General features: G+C 32.0%; 1 protein-coding gene and 1 long non-coding RNA gene across 3 annotated transcripts in view; both read right to left on the bottom strand.

The window, feature by feature from the left end:
• The window catches only part of LOC139523960 (serine/threonine-protein kinase 31-like), a 43,552-nt gene that overhangs the window by 8,581 nt on the left and 12,980 nt on the right, over positions 1-21,991 (bottom strand). For both annotated transcript variants that reach the window (XM_071318429.1, XM_071318440.1), the window contains 12 exons: positions 21,285-21,528; positions 20,942-21,046; positions 18,766-18,901; positions 18,170-18,213; positions 16,575-16,737; positions 15,492-15,614; positions 13,707-13,811; positions 11,332-11,421; positions 10,942-11,046; positions 9,810-10,062; positions 4,826-4,923; positions 4,414-4,494 (listed from right to left, as the gene is read on the bottom strand). In XM_071318429.1, the coding sequence (XP_071174530.1) occupies positions 4,414-4,494; positions 4,826-4,923; positions 9,810-10,062; positions 10,942-11,046; positions 11,332-11,421; positions 13,707-13,811; positions 15,492-15,614; positions 16,575-16,737; positions 18,170-18,213; positions 18,766-18,901; positions 20,942-21,046; positions 21,285-21,528 (1,547 nt within the window). The remainder of the gene's footprint in view (positions 1-4,413; positions 4,495-4,825; positions 4,924-9,809; positions 10,063-10,941; positions 11,047-11,331; positions 11,422-13,706; positions 13,812-15,491; positions 15,615-16,574; positions 16,738-18,169; positions 18,214-18,765; positions 18,902-20,941; positions 21,047-21,284; positions 21,529-21,991) is intronic.
• Positions 1,863-3,254, bottom strand: LOC139523967 (uncharacterized). Its single transcript, XR_011664721.1, has 2 exons — positions 3,030-3,254; positions 1,863-2,589 (listed from the first exon to the last, which is right to left on the bottom strand). It is a non-coding gene; the product is annotated as an uncharacterized lncRNA (long non-coding RNA).

Genomic DNA, 21,991 nt, shown 5'->3' with positions numbered 1-21,991 from the left:
GATTATAAAGCATGAGAAACCAAAAGTTCTAATAAAAGACAGCTAAACCCAGATTTATATAAATTAAATAAACCAAAATCATTCAAGTATAATTAGAGTTTATGTAGTATATTTTTTTTTCTTTCATTTTACGGTTAATTAATGAATACACACACAGGCACTGGTCTCAGAATTTATTATATAAAGGTGTAAGACGAGTGCCTGTGAATACACATATCCGTTTTTGTGAGAAAATACAAAACTGGCAGAAGGTTTGGAACGGGACACAAAGTAAACCTATAATTGATCCTCAGTGAATAAACCAAATAAAACAGCTAGCAAATAACCCTAACCCTAAACCAAATAAAACAGCTAAACAAAGAAAGAAACATATTTAAGATGAAAAAAATCTGGGGTTGGTATTGCCTAAATATTCAATATTGTGTTGATGAAAAAACCCAATACATTCAGGAGCTTGGTGGTGAAAAACCCAATTTGATATTAACATGAGGGGTGAATTGGAATTGATAATGCAATTAAAAAACTTTATCACCCAATTATATAAGAAAATGGTGGGTAAAAAACCCAATTTGTGAATTCTTATCTGGAGCTCTGTAACATGTCAACTCTTTTGAAGACAGAACTTTTTTTAAATTCTCCCTCCAAGCAAAATTATTTTTCAGTATAAACATGATAAAGTTATCTACCTGTATTAATGACCTAGAGACTCTCAAGAGCCTGTGTCGCTCACCTTGGACGGTCTATGTGCATATTAAACAACGGACACATATAAAATGACAAAATTGTGTTTTTGATGATGGGGATGTGTTTGTAGATCTTTCTTTACTGAACATTCTTGGTGCTACAATTATCTCTATCTATAATAAACATGGCCAAGTATTTACAGTTGAAAATATTTTTTAAAAATTAACAAAAAATACAAAAATTTATGAAAATTGTTAAAAATTGACTATAAAGGGCAATAACTCTTTAAGGGGTCAACTTAAAATTTTGGTCATGTTGACTTATTTGTAGATCTTACTTTGCAGAACATTATTGCTGTTTACAGTTTATCTCTATCTATAATAATATTTAAGATAATAACCAAACTCTGCAAAATTTCCTTCAAATTACTAATTTGGGGGCAGCAATCCATCAACGGGTTGTCAGATTTGTCTGAAAATTCCTGGGCAGATAGATCTTCACTGAAGAGACAATTTCACACTATGTCAGATTTGCTCTAAATGCTTTGGTTTCAGAGTTATAAGCCAAAATCTACATTTTACCTGTATGTTCTATTTTTGGCCATAGTGGCCATCTCGGTTGGTTGACCGGGTCTAACCACACATTTTTTAAATTAGATACCGCAATGATGATTTTGGCTAAGTTTGGTTAAATTTGGCACAGTAGTTTCAGAGAAGATTTTTTGTAAAAGTTTATGGACGACGAAACCAAGTGATGAGTCAGGTCAGGTGAGCTAAAAAGCAGTTTTTAATCAAGGTAACAATGACATCTGGTGGCCATAAAAGCTGTCTCATTAGCATTTTAACCACTTCCCATATTTGCTTTTAAGACAATAGAAGAAAATTATTCAATGCAAAAACAAAACTTACTTGTAAATATGAAATTCTCTTTACAGTATGAGTTTTTCTCATTGTTGGAGATTGTACAGTAGTACAGTCCTGTAACTGCTTATACCCATTTCTTATCCCCTTTAGTTTGATAAACTCACAGAATATCATATATTTACATTGTGCCACATCTCCTTATTTTTATATGCACTACAATAACATGAACAATTGTAATTCAAATCTATATATCAAAGCAAAATGAATTTCACTACTTTCATTCATGCATCCTTTGGAAAAATATAAGTTCTAAAATGACACAATATATGTTTATTTATATAAAAATAATATTTAGTTTTCGACTCTTAACAGGTATAAACAAGAATGTGTCCCCAGTACACGAATGCCCCACTCGCACTATCATTTTCCATGTTCAGTGGACCGTGACATTGGGATAAAAACTCTAATTTGGCATTAAAATTAAAAAGATCATATCATAGGGAACATGTGTACCAAGTTTGAAGTCGATTGGACTTCAACTTCATCAAAAACTACCTTGACCAAAAACTTTAACCTGAAGAGGGACAGACGGATGGACGAACGGACGAACAGACGAACGGACGAACAGACGAACGGACGCACAGACCAGAAAACATAATGCCCCCCTACTATCGTAGGTGGGGCATAAAAATGCACAGCTGTGTCATGATTTGTGAAATCTGTGCTGAAAACATAGGCATTTATGGTGTTTGAGTAATTCCATCAGTGAAGCTCAACATTAGCTCGTCAGTTGGTGGTGGACAGTTATAAATCTTTCCTGCAGGATGAATGTACATCTGTTCAGGAAAACCAATTTCACAAATCAAAACTTTCCTCTAGATTTCTCCTACAATATTCATCCAGTTTAGTTCTTTTGGTTTAACGGGACACCGTCCTGATTTTTAATTTTGTAAACCATTCAGTCTCTTGCTTACAAATGGTGCATGAAAATAGGATGGGAATGCATGGCAGTAGACAAGTCTCTATAAAGTGGGTATGTGCCCTGAAAAAAGTTTTATAACATTAGCTTTTTTGAAACTTGTGAAAGACTTGTGCAACACACATACCTAAATAACTATAACATAGGTGGAGAGCATCATTCATGTCAATGTTTTGTTCCTGTTTACATTGTCATTGATATTTTTCAAGAAAGCCCGTGGCATAGCTCATGAATTCTTGTCATTACAACCGAAATTTACATAATTACTGCTAAAATAATTATCAGTATAATATATCTCTTGTAGAAAAACCATACAATTGTAGTATTAACCAAAAAATGTCAAACAGATGATATTGAATCGTAATCCCAAAAGTTATGACGTCTTGAATTCACCCCCCTTTTTATTCTAAAACGATAATTGCGGTTGCAAACAGACTTTGGTTTACTTGCATGGCGATAATATAAATAACAGTATATATTTCTTAAAGAAAATAAAGTTTTACCATGAATAGTTTCCTGAACGTAGTCGTTTTCAGTAAAATGTGCCTTGCAAACAACAGCTGATTGATATGGGTTCTACGATTGCATCGCACATGACAATCTACGTTTGAGCCAAGGCGTTGATCCAACTTTTCCTTCTTATTAAGTCATTTAGAAATGCAAGTCCTCCTCTTAAATGACACTCAGGTACACACCAACAAGGACTAGGCATCGTTAATTGTGTGATTGTTTTGCAGTGCAAAAACGGAAGTTAAGGACGGAACTGACTGGTCTCACTAATAAGAGACAAGAAGAATTTTAGAGACAAACAGCGATAAGAAGTTTAATTTAGTGACGAAGCGACAATAACTAACAAGGGACAAGCGAATCGTAATTCTCTCACGAGGCTATTCTCATTTGATGTGATAGGGTGAAGCTACACCTATCAAATATGTCCCTATGAAAAAGAAAAATTTCACTGTTAGAAAGGAAATGATATTGCATGGTTTTGATTCAATAAATTCTTTAAAAGGAAATTGATTTTTTTTTTGTTTTGATGACCAATTTTTAGTGTGTGCATAAAATATATTTTTTTTTATATCTAATAAAAACTAATCCCTTTCTTCTTAATAAAAACATATCTTTATCTATCAATGTACAGTAATATAAAAAATGTTTTATAACCGCCCCTATAATAAAAAATAATGCATGTTTTTTTTAATATCTATGGGGAATAAGTTGTTGCAATGACATTTTTTTTATTTATGTATAGTCGCTATATAGTCTTCTTGACGCTTCTTCTCGCTAAATTAATTATATTGTCGCTTCTTATCGCTATTTTAATTTTATTGTCGCTTCTTATCACTTTTTGACGCTTCTTGTCTTTAATTAGTGGAACCCTATTCAGGAACGATAATTTCATATTTTACATAACTGAGACCGAAATAACTATAACGTCATACGGCTTCACGTACAGAAATACTTTAAATTGTATATTATGCAATATAATTCACGGTCAGTCGACTTTTAATTATAATATCATGTTATATCAACGAGTGAAATGATTTTAAAATATCTTTAGATCGCAAATAGTACTCGAAATTGAACGGACCTCTTTCCACACGGAATTCGAATAATGATAGTTTGTAATCAGATTGACTGCTTATAATGCAAAAGACACATTAATAAACAGATTTTTAAAACGAACAATACACACTGATCGTTTCTTTATTTCCCAATGTAAATGAAAGGAACAAAAACCAATACATACCACAAAAAGTAGAGGAGAAATTTAAACATTTCCGGATCTATTTCTTGCAAAATGACCCCCAGCAAAGATTTGCGTAAGGAAAGATGAACCTCATGACTTGAAAGTCAGGCCTTAAAGCACTGCCTTTAAAAACCTACCAGTAACGACTTAATTCCTAAGTCTTCAAACTGACTTATAAGTTCAGGAAAATGATTTGTTGTAGCTTTGGCTAAATCCAGCTGAAAAATAATAGAAATTTAGTTTACATGTACAATTCAGTTGAATGCTAGTTAATATGGTATGGTTGAAATTAAATTTCAGAGAGAACAATGCTCCACTATATTTGACCCTTTGTTCTCCCAAAAACTCTACAATGAAAATTGATGTAAGCTGTTTTGATTTCTTTAAGATGGATCTTCTTTATAAAATATTAACAAAAGAAAAATGTTTATCTTAAAAGCTTTGTATTGTGTTGGTGTTATATTTAAAAGGTTTTATAGTATTTTGGAGTTATTTCAAAAGGTTATTTTGTTAATAACTCAATATTTTCAAAAACTACAAAATACCAACCAGAAATTTCTCTTGATTTAGCAGTGCTTTGTGTAGATCTGATTTTAAAGACTGGATTTCTGATTTAACTTCTGTCAGTTCCTCTTCTCCAGAGTCACCTGCCTGTAAAGGAGTAAAATAAATTAAACCAATCATACACATATGTCAATAGAAGACATGTTGGGACAGACTACACGAATGAATTTTAGTTTTACAGGACATTCGGTCTGGTAAGCATCCTAGCTTTACCAGACTGAATGAAATTTTACCAGACCAATTTTTTTTACATCTAATTTTATATTATCCGACAAAAAACAACAAACATATGACTTTGTTGTGCCCTGCTCCTCCCCAAAATGCAGAAATTAAAACAAAATGATTTAACAAGAGGGTATGTTGTTATGAAAGTTGTGACAATTGCTTGAATGCATTTCAGTGAAGAGTAATGTCCCATTTTATTGGATTTTGACAATGTTTGTGAACTAAACATAATCTAGAGTTTCTGTATAAAATATTATTTCCTGTTTCTTCTTTCTTTTTCATATATCTTTTGGTTTTCAATTCTAGTGTTTATATTTCATAGCTAAATTTTGTGATCTGCTTGGATTTTTATTCATTTATTGTATTTAATCGGCAAACCCGGAATTATCCTTATCCGTTCCCAGAATCTGATCCGGTTTTATTTACATTTCCGGTTGTGCCAATGATGGCATCCATTGTTGTTTTTGACAGATATGTTTTTACCCGGATTTACACATTACTGGTTGGCGATGTTCGGCATAAAGCTAGCGGTTAAACAAAATTAACATCGCTGTGATGAATAATAAAGATGAAAATGAATTTGAGATTGTTTGGCAATTTTGCTAGAATGTTTGAAAAATCCATGAGAAAAAAACACCGGACATTCGAACCTGAATTCAACAAAATTTTACCAGACTGATCCATTATTCACCGGATTTGTCCGACGGTCCGACGTATTTCGTGTAGTCTGTTGGGAGTGTTGTTATAGCATACCAATATCACTAAAACATGATCATTTTTTTTAAATAAACACCTCTTAAAAAGGAGTGATCACATTATAGTTCTTGTATAAAACATGTTTATGAAATGTCAAATAACATATTGGGTTTCATGTTCACAAATCAATATTAACATGTATGCGTTACCTTAAAATTTAAGTGCATGTCTTTTTTCAGTTACATTGTAATCTTAGGTCTTCAATCTTGAGACTAATTTATGAAATATGGTGTGAGCTTCAATTAAGAGATTTAGATAAAACGTCAATTCTAAAACTTCAGTCATTACATCAGTGCAATGCTGCATTTTTTAAAGTTTAAAACCAAATATGAAATCATTAAGAAGAATGAAATTTAACAAGGATGGACTGACATACTAATAAGATGAACAAGGTCATTCCAGTTACCTCCTACATGTGAAACTAGAGCTCACCTTGGTCTATGTGAATATTAAACAAAGGACGCAGATAGATTCATGACAAAATTGTGTTTGGGTGATAATAATGTGTTTGTACATCTTACTTTACTGAACATTCTTGCTTTTTACAATTATCTCTATCTATAATGAACTTGGCCCAGTAGTTTCGGTGGAAAATGTTAGTAAAAATTAACAAATTTTATGAAAATTGACTGATTTTTAGGTCTTACTTTGCTGTACATTATTGCTGTTTACAGTTTATCTCTATCTATAATAATATTCAAGACATTAACAAATCAAAGAGCTGATAGCTCTGAAGTGGAAGAAGGTGAATAAAAGGTAACTTGAATTACCATAAAAGCAGCCCCACTTACCCAGGCTGCTTTGTTCCATTATCGTTAAAATGTATTTTTTTTCTTCAAACAAGAAAAGGTCATAAGTACATGGATTTCCCATCCGTACAATCATTTTCTATGTTCAGTTGACTATGAAAATTAGGTAAAATCTTTAATTTGGCAGTAATTAAGAAGATCATATCAAGAGGAACACATGTGTACTAAGTTTCAAGTCGATTGGATTTCAACTTCATCAAAAACTACCTCGACCATAAACTTTATAACCAGAAGCAGGACGGACGGACAGACTAGAAAACATATTGCCCATAATTGGAGCATAAAAATAGTAAGACTTGTTACATACCTGCCAACTTTTGAAAGTTCCCATATGGGTTTTTACTGCACAACAATTTTAAAGGTTACAATTTTTAGCGACGTATTTTGCAAGATCTGGATTGTCTAGAAAAAGTGTCATATTTGTATGATGAACTTACATGCCTTTTCCTTAAGTCTGTTTGCATGATTCTAGTTATATATTAAATCGGTAGAAAAAATATACATGAAGCTAGCAGACCAGGGTTTATTTTCCAGATTAAGAATATTAGATGCTTGTTGAAATTTCCAATTTTGAATTATGCACAAAGATGGACCTTTAACAGGTTGGGAACAACACTCCAAATGAGGGTAACCTAACTGGAAGATCATCACAACCCACTGTAAAAAATGAACACAAAATAGAATTTTTCAATAAAATGCTGAAAATAGGCTTTAAAGTATTAAAATGCATTGCAAAAAACAAATATTTCATTAAATAAATTTAAGTAGAATATTCCTATGATATTCCTTTTCATATTGGATACAAATTTTATTGAGTCTACTGCAGACACTTTGTAGTCAAAGTGTTTCAACTGAGGTACTACACAGGCGTCAAAAGGCGTCATTATGGAGTGAAGGGGGTGGCGTCAAAAAGCGTCATTATGGAGGAAAGGGTTAAGTACTGAATGGTCAAAACATCATGTTTTTTTATCGACATAAATTTTGTCATAAATGTAACCAAATGATGTAGAAATTGTGTTTTTTCTTCAAATTTCCATCAAATTGTAATGTTTATAGTTCCATTATTGCCTCTCTATTTGAATAAAATAAAATAATAAGAAGAATCTGTTTCTTGTTTTGTTTTTGACAAATGATTGTTCACTGCTAGCAAATGAATCATTATATTTATATATCTTATCTGTATATATTTTTGTTCATGTCTTCATCTCCTTATCATTTGTAAATGTATAGACAAATAAGAAAGAAATAAGCTCCACATGTATATTTGCAACATCGTAAATTAATTAAAAAAACATTCTGTTGTAAACAAAATTATGATATAAACTTCAATTTAATCCTTGAAAGGAGGTCTAGATTGCTAAAATAATTTATAAATTTTAATTTTTTTATTGGTCCAAAATCATTTAAATTCATTTAATCAACATCCTTTTATGATTATTTGATTAAAATATTAATCATTTATAGTCTTTTTACAATTTACATTTTTAAAAGCAAAATAACTGAAAACAGGATAAAACAAAGGGAAGTAACAAAAAAGTATTTCAATATTCCCAATACACATCGTTTTGATAACACAACGGCAGTTAGCCGGAGGTAAACATCGTTGATTACCAGTATGTTTGACACCCAAGCTGTCAAGTGAAGCCATATAATTATACATCTTCTTTGATGTTCAGGTAAAATTTAACACAGGTGTCAATTACACCCGTACAGTAGTAAGAAATGATCAAATATGGCGTCTGAAAAATTTCATACACGGGAGTTTTTTCTCCTAAACGGGAGGTTCACATGTATGTTACGAAGGGCATCTAATTCACATGACAAAGGAAAACCATGAATAAAGACAACACTTTATATATCCTTTTTATTTATATAAAAACAAAATCTTCTTGTCTGCAGGATTGCAAATTCGTAACTTCAAGGGCGAACTTGTAAACAGGGCGAGTTGTCCCGATACCAAATTCATGCATGCGTAATACAAATATCTACAGTTAAAACATCCTGTTACAAGTAAACAAATAACGTTCATGTGGATGAGATGAAATCTAATAATTTACATAAATAAAAAGGTCATATTTACGATAGTGATTGTTTTACAATCATAATTTACAAATTAAATGATTCAGATGCCTAATCATGTGTAAAAATCGGTGTCAGGAATCTAAGTTGTTTTGAAATTGTAATACACGAAATGAATGCGGCATACGGAGACTCAATGCCAATGGTCAGCCCCTTAAGTCTTCAGAAGACTTGACGTCTTCTTCCACTAAAAACTGCAAAATTTCCTTAAAATTACCAATTCAGGGGCAGCAACCTAACAAGGTGTTGTCCGATCCATCTGAAAATTTCAGGGTTAATAGATCTTGACATGATAAACAATTTAACACCTGTCAGATTTGCTCCAATTGCTTTGGTTTTTTGAGTTACAAGCTAAAAATTGCATTTTACCCCTATGTTCTATTTTTAGCCATGGTGGCCATCTTGGTTGGTTGGCCGGGTCACCAGACACAATTTTTAAACTAGATACCCCAATGATCATAGTGGCCAAGTTTAGTTAAATTTGGCCCAGTAGTTTCAGAGGAGAAGATTTTTGTAAAAGATAACTAAGATTTATGAAAAATGGTTAAAAAATTACTATAAAGGGCATTAACCCCTAAAGGGGTCAACTGACCATTTCGGTCATGTTGACTAATTTGTAAATCTTACTTTGCTGAACATTTTTGCTGTTTACAGTTTATCTCCATCTATAATAATATTCATGATAATAACCAAAAACAGCAAAATTTCCTTAAAATTACCAATTCAGGGGCAGCAACCTAACAACAGGTTGTCCGATTCATCTGAAAATGTCAGGGCAGATAGATGAGCTAAAAAGGTAAACTGAGTAACTATAATTGTTTATTGGATACCAATTTTTGTGGATAAAAATGCTCATATGAAGGGCCAAATATGTAAAAATTTATGAAGATTTATGCAGATTTTCGCAAAAACACAGCTCAAATATCAACTAAAACATTTTTTATGAATCCATGAAAATTGGTATTCTTGAAAAATAATGCATCAGCAGTAATACAATTGTATTAAACATCTTATTTTTAATCTACAAAACTGTACACCTACAAAAAAATATTAATTAATTTGCAGTGATGTAATCATTTTATTACTACTTGTAACATAACCTGCCTCTTCTAGGTCCTGCCTGTCAGCATCTTTGTGCCTCAATTTGGATTTCAATCCTCGTATAGTTTTCTTTATTTGGTTGAGCTCCTCAGTGTTAGGATTTACTGTTAACCATGGCTCAATGCCTTCCTTATAGCCAGTGAATTCTCCAATTAACTTTTTAAAATGTTTGATATTTTTCATTTCATTTGACAGTTCCTTTACAATGGCTTTTATCACTGCAGCAATTAAAGATGCATCACCCGTCTGTTCCTAAAAAAATATGTTTAAATCTGTTAAGAACAATATCTCCTGAAGTGTAGAAGTGAAAATCCTCAAAATTTAACTTGACCATCCCTTTGTTATCCCCTGTATCATATCAAAATTTAAAAAGCATTGGTAAACAGTTAATAAGTTACTGCATGGAAACAACATAAAGTGCCATTTTTTTTAATTTATGAATGACTGTTACACTTGAAAGATAAAGGTGAAAATCATCAATTTTTAACTTGGCCATCTTTTTGTAATCACTATAAACAACATATCAAAACTTGAAAAGCTACATTATGCTAACTCCCCAAGTAATAGTCTTTGATTTTATTCCTTAATGATAAAAAGATAACATACGAGAATGTGTCCATAGTACACGGATGCCCCACTCCCACTATCATTTTCTATGTTCAGTGGACCGTGAAATTGGGGTCAAAACTTTAATTTGGAATTAAAATTAGAAAGATCATATCATAGGGAACATGTATACTAAGTTTCAAGTTGATGTAACTTTAACTTCATCAAAAACTACCTTGACCAAAAACTTTAACCTGAACTTTGCACGATCATTTTCTTTGTTCAGTGGACCATGAAATTGGGGTCAAAACTATAATTTGGCATTAAAATTAGAAAGATCATATCATGGGGAACATGTGTATTAAGTTTCAAGTTGATTGGACTTCAGCTTCATCAAAAACTACCTCGACCAAAAACTTTAACCGGACGGACGAACGGAGGCACACACGGAGGCACAGACCAGAAAACATAATGCCCCTCTACTATCGTAGGTGGGGCATAAAAATAACATCTAAGTTTTAACTCTGTCTTGAGTGATAAAACCAATGACCTCTATCATTCTAAGATACCAGGCGAAATACTTACCAAATCTGTACACAAAATTTCTTGCTGCAATAACTGAGCATATCTGTTTAAAATTTCATCCCAGGGCATTGTCAGGGATCCTCCTTTAGAATCTAGATTCATCATCTAAAACAAGAAAGTTATCTGATTATTTAAGATAAGATTTAAAATAAGATTAACCTTTCTAATAAAATCTGCATAACTCTTTTGCGTGTTTATGTTTGTTATTTTTAGGCAAGGAAACAAATAATTAACACTGATTAAAAAAGAAATTCTTGCTCATATAGCATCAGCTTAAAAAAAAAATTGGCACCATGAGTTAATTCAGTACATGTTCTAAGTAGATATAAAATTTTGTTAAAATTGGTTCCTCTTACACTGGCCTAATCACAATATGTAAACACTTCTTACTTTTGATAAGTTAAGTATGTTCTGTTCCACTGTGTTTTCAAATGAAGATGTTAAACTTCTTATATTTCTACATTCTGCTTCTCTTTTAACCTGCGAAAACAAATTTGATTTTATATTTTCCTGAGAAGTAAGTGATATTTTACTTATCATTGTTACTTAAATAAGTGAAATGTATAATGAGAGAAACAGTTATAATGTCAATATATGAACTGTGTAATTGATGGCTCAACTTATAATGTTATATATAAGCATACTATTTGAATTGATAATTTTAAAGAGGAGGCATACTATAAAAAATAGTACTATAATTAATATTAATAATCTATATATTTTTTTCTTTCTTTCAATGCTACATGTTTGTAGTGTTTAATGTCTATTGTTTTGTAATTAATATGCCTGTCTGTCTGGTTGTTTGTTTTTGTTCTTGTTTTGTATTTTAGTAACAATCCTATTGTTTGGATTTTAGACTAATAACATTCTTATTCTTATTCTTTATTCCTGCAATTAAAACAACCAATATAATGACTGTTCATCTTTACTTAATTTCTGAGGGGGAAATTTCAAAACATAATTAAAACTCAGTTTTCATTTAAAATTGAAACTAGAGGCTCTCAAGAGCCAGTATCGCTCACCTGTTACTGTATTTACTGATGTCGGCCATCTTGGTTGGTAGGCGGGGTCATTAGACACTTTTTTAAAATAGATACCCTAGTAATTTTTGTGGCCAAGTTTGGTTAAATTTGGCCCATAGTTTTAGAAAAGAAGATTTTTGTACAAGTTACAAAAATGACGAAAAGTTGTTCAATATTGACTATAAAGGACAATAACTCCTTAAAGGGTTCTCTGACAATTTTGGTCATGTTGACTTATTTGTAGATCTTACTTTGCTGAACATTATGCTGTTTACAGTTTATCTCTATATGTAATAGTATTAAAGAGAATAACCAAAAACTGCAAAATTTCCTTAAAATTATCAATTTTAGGACAGCAACCCAACAACGGGTTGTAGGATTCATCTGAAAATTTGTGAGGGGATAGATATTATTCTGATGGACATTTAAATCTTTAAAGATTTGCCCTAAATGTCTTAGTTTCAAAGATATAAAGCAAAAACTGCATTTTACTACTATGTTCTAATTTTAGCCATGTCAGCCATTTTGTTAGGTAGGTGGGGTCATCGGACACATTTTTAAAACTATATACCACAATTATGATTGTGGCCAAGTAAGTTTAAATTTGGCCCAGTAGTTTTAGAGAAGAAGATTTTTGTACAAGTTACAAAAAATGACGAAAAAGCTGTTAAAATTGACTATAAAGGGCAATAACTCCTTAAGGGGTTGACTGACAATTTTGGTCATGTTGACTTATTTGTAGGTCTTATTTTGCTGAACATTATTGCTGTTAACAGTTTATCTCTATCTATAATAGTATTCAAGATAATAACCAAAAACTGCAAAATTTCTTTAAAATTACCAATTCAGGGGCAGCAACCCAACAACAGGTCATCCGATTCGTCTGAAAATTTCAGGGCAGATAGATCTTGACCTGATCAACAATTTTACCCCCATGTGAAATTTGCTCTAAATGCTTTGGTTTTAAAGATATTTATAAGCCATAATATACATTTTACCCCTGTGTTCTATTTTTAGCCATGGTGGCCATCTTGGTTTGATGGCCAGGTCACCGGACACATTTTTTAAACTAGATACCCCAAGGATGATTGCGGCCAAGTTTGGTTAAATTTGGCCCAGTAGTTTCAGAGGTGAAGATTTTTGTAAAAGTTTACAGACAACGGACGCCAAGTGATGAGAAAAGCTCACTTGACCTTTCAGGTCAGGTGAGCTAAAAAGTAACCATGAAATACTGTTATTTGTTTTTTTCTTGTTTTTTTCACAGAGATTTTATTTAGTGAGCTGTAAGGCTAAACTTAATTCTTTTTCAGAGTTTATATTACCTATATTTTATTTTAATATACAAATTTCATATTGGGACATTTTCCCTGCTACTATTTTAATCCCAAATATGCATTATCAAAAACAAACCTATCAATAAAATTCTAAACTAATTAAAACATTGTTACACTATTAAAGAATTCATTTCATCTTTAACTACTTCCAACCATTTCATACTATATTTCTGTAAATTCAGAAATTAACGCGAGGTTTTTATTATTGCGAAAAATGCAACAGAGTTGTAAACGCAATAATTTAAACTTGCATTTTGAAATATTTTATATGATCCATACAGGATACTTCTTAAAATCGTAAAAATTAAAATCGCGTTTAAGTCTGATATTACAAAATCGCAATAATAAATGCACACAATAATTTTTGAATTTACAGTACATCATGTATAAAGTATTTTAATCTCCTCACCTTCCAATCGTTATATCCAGGTACTAACTCCTCCAATGTTAAGTTGTTATGTACGTTGAAAGCAAAAAATGGCCCATAATTTTGTCTAAGTAGGTTTTCAACTTCCTAAAAATGAAACATTAATTTCATGTATTACTTTTTAAAGACTTCTGTAACCAGATGCTCTGCAGGGTGCAGCTTTATACGACCGCAGAGGTTGAACCCTGAACGGTTGGGGCTAGTATGGACACAACATTCAAGCTGGATACAGCTCTGAATTTGGATTGTGATTAAATAGTTGACATAGCATAGGTTTCTGACACAGAATGAATGTGGTCTACTGAACTTAAAATATTTTTTTTTTGCATTTGAGCAATTCACTATGCTGTTGAATATTAATCCTCTCAAAAAAAAATATCTGAAGAAATTTTCTTTTTAATTTCTGAAATCTGAAATGAGGAAAATTGAACCAACCCCCCCCCCCCCCCCCCCCCCCCCCCCAATTTTTTTTCACATCCCCTTTCCCTTATTCCAAAAATGATCTCAATTCAAATTTCTAATGGAGTTTGCAACAACAATAACTTGCTCATTTAAATAAAATATTAAAATATAAAATGTCATACAGTCATGTTTAAAATTAATATTAATTAATAGTAACTTCATTATATACACATTTCATTAAATTTAGTTGAGACCAACTTAAGTTAAGAGAACTGAAACTAAAAAATTCTTCAATTTTTCCATTTGTAAATGGGCATAACCCTAGAATGGTAAAGACTGCTTTAATTTATTAGTTGGTAGTAAAGTGAATATTGCATTGTATATTGTATATAGCATTGATTTAAGTTGATTCAACTACTATTCTGGACAAAGAAAGATAACTCCAATTTTCAAAGAAGATTTCATAAAGCATTGGTTTTAGGTGATTCAACAACCATTCTGGACAAAGAAAGATAACTCCAATTTATTATCTTGAAACTACAAAAATGCTTGTTTTTGGCCCCTTTTTGGCCCTTTATTCATAGACTGTTTGCCCCATAACCCACAAAATATATCCCAACCTTCTACTTATGGTATTAAACATTGTGGTACAATTTCAGAACAATTGAAATACTTATACACAACTTTTTGTACTGACACTAGATAAATGCTCGTTTTAGGCCCCCCCCCCCCCCCATTTTGGGCCCCTAATTCCTAAACCTTAGGGACCATAACCCCCAAAATCAATCCCAAGCTTCCTTTTGTGGTTATAAACATTGTGTTAAAATTTTATTGATTTCTATTTACTTCTACTAAAGTTATTATCCGGAAACCATCCGTCTTCGGACGACGCTGACAACGACAACGTGATACCAATATTTGCGGTCGTATAAAAACTTATGGCTTAACAATTATAACCAATTATATTAAAGAATTTTACAGAATATGAAATTTTAGTTAACAGATGGGAATCCAAGCCATTGGAATTGTTTCTTTTAAAGAGTATTAATAAATGGGTTGACACAGAAAAAATCTTGCCTGTATTCAAGACAATTTTGATAGTACAAGTATAATTCCAATGTTGAAATTGCAATACTTTTATAACCTATTAGCTTTGCTAAATATTCAAAGTTAATGAAGCATAACTTAAGCTGCAGAGCCAATAGTAATTCATATTCCATAGCTGATGTCAAACTTAATTAGCAAACATGATCAAACAACTAGAAGAACTGCTGACAGAAAACATACTTGTAAAGCTTGAGAACGCTCATCCAAAGGCAGCGATTTTAACTGCTGGATACATGCATCAGCTTTGTCATAACATACCTGTAAAGCTTGAGAACGCTCATCCAAAGGTAGCGATTTTAACTGCTGGATACATGCATCAGCTTTGTCGTAATATTCTTGTCTGGCATTGTTTCTTGTGGAAATTAAGTTTTCTACTTCAACCTATAACATATCAAGAACAGCTTCTTTAATTATCATTTCACCCTGAATACAATCTATACAACTTTACACAATATAGATTTTTATTATATACTTAGTAGTAAATACAGATAAATTGTATGTGTAATACAATCAATGGCAAGCGTGCTGTATCAGCCACCCGTGATGATATCGATATCAGCACGGTTGCAAAAGCTTTATCACACCTTTAATCTGTATGACGTCACGTCATCGATTGCAGTCACTGTTGCAAAGGCTTAATCAAATCCTTAATCTGTATGACGTCATTTCAAACCTATAATCTGTATGGCATCATTTCAAACCTCCTTATCTGTATGACGTCATGTTACATAAAAAACATCTACTTGAGGTATATGTATATAATAAAGTGTATATGATATGGCTTTTTCAATATCACACACCATATCAACCCTCAACCAATATAATCCCTCGAGCAGAGCTCTTGGGATTATATTGGTGTCTCGGGTTGATACGGATGCGATATTGAAAAAGCCATATGATATTCTCTATTTATTACATCATTGCGTTGTTTTGGTAATGATGTATGTGCCTCACATAGAGAGGTAACCATAGTCTTCAAAACAAAGACAACCACACACATTATATAGCAGGATCTAATAACACTAATTTTGGATTTTTATCCAAAAGGAGCCTCAAATTCTAAAATTAAACAGATATTGTCTCTTGAAAAGAGTGTACAACCCTTAAAACCAATAAGTTGAGCAACTGTATCCATTTTTTTGAATATGAAGAAAAAGACACAAAATCAATAATAAATATATATAAACAAGTAAGTCTACCTCATTCCTCCTTGATAATATGAGGCATACAAATGTTGATAAAAACCATTAAAAAAGATAATTTGTAATTTTTTGGATGTAATGTAAGCAAGAAATTCAAAACCACAGCCACAATAGAATTGAGAGTCGACAGTTTAATTACCTTATCAGTACAAGATGAGATTTCTTTCTGTATCAGATTGTAGCGTGTTATAGTCGACACTAACGGCTGTAGAGTGGTGACCGTTTGGTCTATCCTCTCGTCAGATAACACTACACTGATAGCCTCTTCTAATATACTTCTTTGACCTGTAGGGAATTGGCATCTGTAAATGAAGTAAGTATAAAAAAAAAAATTGCATCTATCACAAATGGCATCAACTAATAAAGTAGGCATACAAAGCGGTTTGAGAACGTCCAAACCATGTTTAACTCTGCCACATTTTAGGGCCTGTCCCTTAGTAAGAACCTCTAGCCTTTGTGAGTCTTGTTTTTAGGGGTTTTTTTTGTAGTTAAGTGTGGTGTCCATTTTGTTGAACTTGTATACATTATTGTTTAAGGGTCAGCTTAAGCCTGTCTCCAGGTGTGGAGTTTCTTGTTGCATTGAAGACACACTGGTGGCATAGGGCTGTTGTGTGCTCTTTGGTACTTCTCTCTATTCTATGCATAGAATGGCAGCACCTACCACATTTTACATCCGTACTTATGTCAAACAAAAGAAACTTAATTTAAATCAATAGGGTTTATAATAACTTAGTATGCATTCATAAAATGTCATAGCAAAGAGAGCTAGGGAGAAACCAAAATGCCAAAAACAAAATACAGACAAGCATAGAGTAACTCTGTCTGAAAAGAAATCAAATAACTCATTTGAATGGCATGACAGTCCTTTCTTTTTAATTACAGTGATGGGTAAAAGGTGTTAGATTTGAAATGTAATTCCAAATTGTTGGGTTACTTCATTTATTATTACTGAATTTATTTATTTTATTTATAATACTTGTAGATACTATTTGGGTATTTGCGCATATGTAACGTTGCGCTCATGAACATATTTCCCGTTTTTAAGTTTTATGACGTTTCGCTTTTGACGTACGTTACGTTGTCTAGTTTTTTTATTCATTGCAAGTTATTTGATATTCGGAGACACATCATTATTTTAATAGAGAGATCATAATCGGTAAGAGATAATTTATGTACATTTTTAAGAACAATATTTATTTAAAGAAGAAATATTAAGAATTGTAAAAGTATTTATAAATTAATATTTATTCTAATTAACTTTTTAATTTAACAAGTTACTTATGAAGCGTGAAAGAAAGTGAATCATATTGTTTGATTAGTATTATGCTTTTAGAGTTTTAAGTTATATTTTTACTTTACAAAAAGACAAATATGATGTATGTTAATGTGTATTTGTATTTTATTGTAGAGAATCGGTTGTTATGATATGGTATATGAAGCCAAAATTAAATGTAATTTTGAAGAATAAAGATACTTATATAGACCGCATACTCGACTTATCGCCTTATTTGATGTCTTTGATGTGATCCGTTACAAAAGGGAAATACAGGTACAGCTCAGACAGCTCTCAAAACCAAAAAAATGCATTGAGTCATTAGTCAAAAAGATTTGAGTAGAGGCTTAATTTTCAGCAAACACCAGTTTCATGGCAACTTCAAATTTCCATTGAGGTATTATTAATACGAGATTAAATTATAGATCAAAATGTTTTAATTACTTTTATTACAAACTAACCTTAAGTGTCGGACTTGTTCACACATAGTAGTTACTTGTTCTAACTGAAATGAAATCATGAAATAAATCACAAGTATATTATTTTATAATGATGATACATTGGTGTTTAACATCCTTTGTCAAATATAACACCAATATCAGCATGTGAAAATGTTAACATGGACCTGCTTTGGACTATAACAACACAATATGCCACATTTTTAACACCCCACTTTGCAAATTTACAGCCAACATAAAGACTAGCCAACAAAACATCTTTATGACTACAATTCAACCTATCTTTGCCCTTATTCCTAAAAGCTGCATGATTAGTGGAGAAGCAGCAAAATTATATTTGTTTTATCTAGACAGGGATAAAACCCACCACCTACAGCTATCTTCAAGACGAGCAGCCTACCATGAAATTTCAAAGGTAGTATCAAAATGCATTCATTTTTATTAAATAAATTACCCAAATATGTTCTAGAAACTTACAAGATCAACTAGTTATTCACTTATAAATTTATTATTCATCTATAATAGAGATAGATTCAAAGCTTAATATATTGCTTAATTTACAAGCCCAAAAATATACCTACATTGATTTCTAAATTTACCTCTAATTTGCTAGTTTGAACTTGCTCTAAAATCAATGTTTTCTTGAGAAGTTCTGCCTTTGTTTTGTCAAGTTCTCTTTGTTTCTTTGTCATCTGAGCCTGTAAAACCTTGGTTGTATCTTTACTAGCTTCAATTCTGTAAATAATAGAAGTATTAACAGATTTTCATGGAAACTTGACATTTATCAATAAACAATGGAAGAAAGGTTCAATTTCATGAGACCCTTCAGCAATTGACATGTACATCAGATACTAAAACAAGGCCAAATAATGCTTTTGGATCACTTAATGTAATACAAAAAATTAAGTTTTCTTGAATCCTTAATATCAATCTAATTTAGTTATTGAAACCATGAAAGTTATATTATAGCTCATAGCCAATTAACATATAAACTGCAAACCATATTGTAAAAACATTCAACCGTAAGACTAAAAGCCCAGCTTTATAAGGTAAGTCTGCAGTAAAACATATAACCGTACTATTTCCAAATCAAGATAACCATTCTTTGCTCTGACTCTGAATACTATTTGCTTGGCAAAGAATTAGCAAATACCAATTTTTAGTCTTTGATGTGACCCAGCCATCAATGGAAGCCATAACCCCCACTGAATATGACCAATAAGACTACCAAGGCAGATATATAACAAATGAGTTACATTAGGCAAAAAAAAATATATATGTCTGTTTAAGGTTACATCATCAAAATAAATAGGGTAGGTAGTTCGGTATTTCCATTTTATTTTTTGCGCTATGATTTTGAGGTGTGTGGTCCATCTTGCTGTGGATCAATTGTCTATGGGCCGAGTTTCCCGTATTTTTAATGATTGGATTATTTCCCTTGGTTATGAGTTGGAAAACTAGAGGCTCTCAAGAGCCTGTGTTGCTCACCTGTTACTGTATTTACTGATGTCAGTCATCTTGGTTGGCAGGCAGGGTCATTAGACACTTTTTAAAATAGATACCCTAGTAATGATTGTGGCCAGGTTTGTTTAAATTTGGCCCATAAACTATAAAAGACAATAACTCCTTAAGGAGTTCTTTGACAATTTGGTCATGTTGACTTATTTGTAAATCTTACTTTGCTGAACATTATTGCTATTTACAGTTTATCTCTATCTATAATAGTATTCAAGATAATAACCAAAAACTGCAAAATTTCCTTAAAATTACCAATTCAGGGGCAGCAACCCAACAACCAGTTGTCCGATCCATCTGAAGATTTCAGGGCAGATAGATCTTGACCTGATAAACAATTAAATCCTGTCAGATTTGCTCTAAATGCTTTGGTTTTTGAGTTATAAGCCAAAAACTGTATTTTACCCCATTGTTCTATTTTTAGCTGTGGTGGCCATCTTGGTTGGATGGCTGGCTCACCGGACACATCTTTTTAACTAGATACCCCAAAGATGATTGTTGCCAAGTTTGGTTAAATTTGGCACAGTAGTTTCAGAGGAGAAGATTTTTGTAAAAGATTACTAAGATTTACGAAAAATGGTTAAAAATTTACTATAAAGGGCAATAACTCCTACAGGGGTCAACTGACCATTTCAGTCATGTCAATTTATTTGTAAATCTTACTTTGCTGAACATTATTGCTGTTTACAGTTTATCTCTATCTATAATAGTATTCAAGATAATAACCAAAAACTGCAAAATTTCCTTAAAATTACCAATTCAGGGGCAGCAACCCAACAACAGGTTGTCTGATTCATCTGAAAATTTCAGGGCAGATAGATCTTGACCTGATAAACAATTAAATCCCGTCAGATTTGCTCTAAATGCTTTGGTTTTTGAGTTATAAGTCAAAAACTGCATTTTACCCCTGTGTTCTATTTTTAGCCATGGCAGCCATCTTGATTTGATGGCCAGGTCATCGGACACATTTTTTAAACTTTTCAGGTCAGGTGAGCTTAAAATGGGGGCAAAGTTTTTATTTCATTACACGAGTTGCGAGTTTCCTTAAAAGAGCTGTCATATTCACCATTGTGAACATTGGGATGTATCAGGCAATTGATTGAATTTATTGGCAACCCGTTCTTTGCTTTTGACACAAGTTCTATTAATTTTTCACTTTACCACAGAAATAAAATGGCTTAGGGTTGGCGCTCAAATTAGGGTCGGTCTGGTAACCGTAAACAGACATATACTTTTTTTGGGGCCTACGAAAGTACTTACTTTGAGTTTTGCATCAATACTTGTTGTAACTGCATATTTTTCTTTGCCAATTCCTGCCGTAATTTCTCAATTTCTGCATTTGGATCAGGGCTACCAGTTTCTAGTCTACATAATAAAACAAAATTAATATGAACAATACTCAAATGGCATGAAAATTTCAATGATTTTCAATGCAGTTATGTATGGTCTAGTTGGAAACATTAAATATGAGACAAAAAAGTTGAGAAAATGCCAAATTCTCTGCACATTAAAGTAAGAAATAAGGGAACACATTTAGCCTCTAATAAAAAAAAAAATTTCAACGTATTAAAGAGCATTATTATATTTAAAAAATTCTTCTCACCTTTGAAAATTTCTACTAGGTTGTAGCTTTCCTGCATCATTAGGCCTAAAACCATTTCCTCCATCATTAGGCCTAAAAGCATTTCCTACATCATTAGGCCTAAAACCATTTCCCAGATCATTAGGCCTAAAACCAAACGCAGGGTTAGCTGCCACATCCCCATAGCCTCCTCCCCCACTATCAGCATACCCTCCTCCACTGCCTATAATCTGCTCTCCCATTGGGTTCTGCATTAAAGGACTTGCTGAAATTATTATATTAAAATCTTATTTAGGTATACATGTTATTTGAACTGTACTAGGAAAAAATTATAAACCTACCAGTCACAGCTGTGATTCTGCTAAATAGTTAAAAATGTTATTTTGGAAGAACCCATTGTCTGTTTAACAAACAAAATGCTGTGTTATGGTCTGAATGTTGCATTATGAAAATAACAAACCAGTTGGGGAAAAAATAAATTGGATTAAATAAAATGTTGACATTTTACTGTAATCAACTTAATGCATACATGTACTTGTAATTATTCTGCTAACTATTCAAATTTGTTATTTTAAAAAAAACTCATGGTCTGTTTAACAAACCCAATAACCTAAAATAATACTATGGTCTAAATGTTGCCAACTGTCTGTGAAATATATTTTAAATCAAAATTAAATTGTTGAAATACATACTTGTTTATTTCCAAGATTTTGATTACCACAGCATTT

Source organism: Mytilus edulis, chromosome 1 (genome assembly GCF_963676685.1).
Source record: "Mytilus edulis chromosome 1, xbMytEdul2.2, whole genome shotgun sequence".
Taxonomy (NCBI): Eukaryota; Metazoa; Mollusca; class Bivalvia; order Mytilida; family Mytilidae; genus Mytilus; species Mytilus edulis.
Note: the sequence above shows the minus strand (reverse complement) of the source record. Positions and strands in the feature narration are given on the sequence as shown.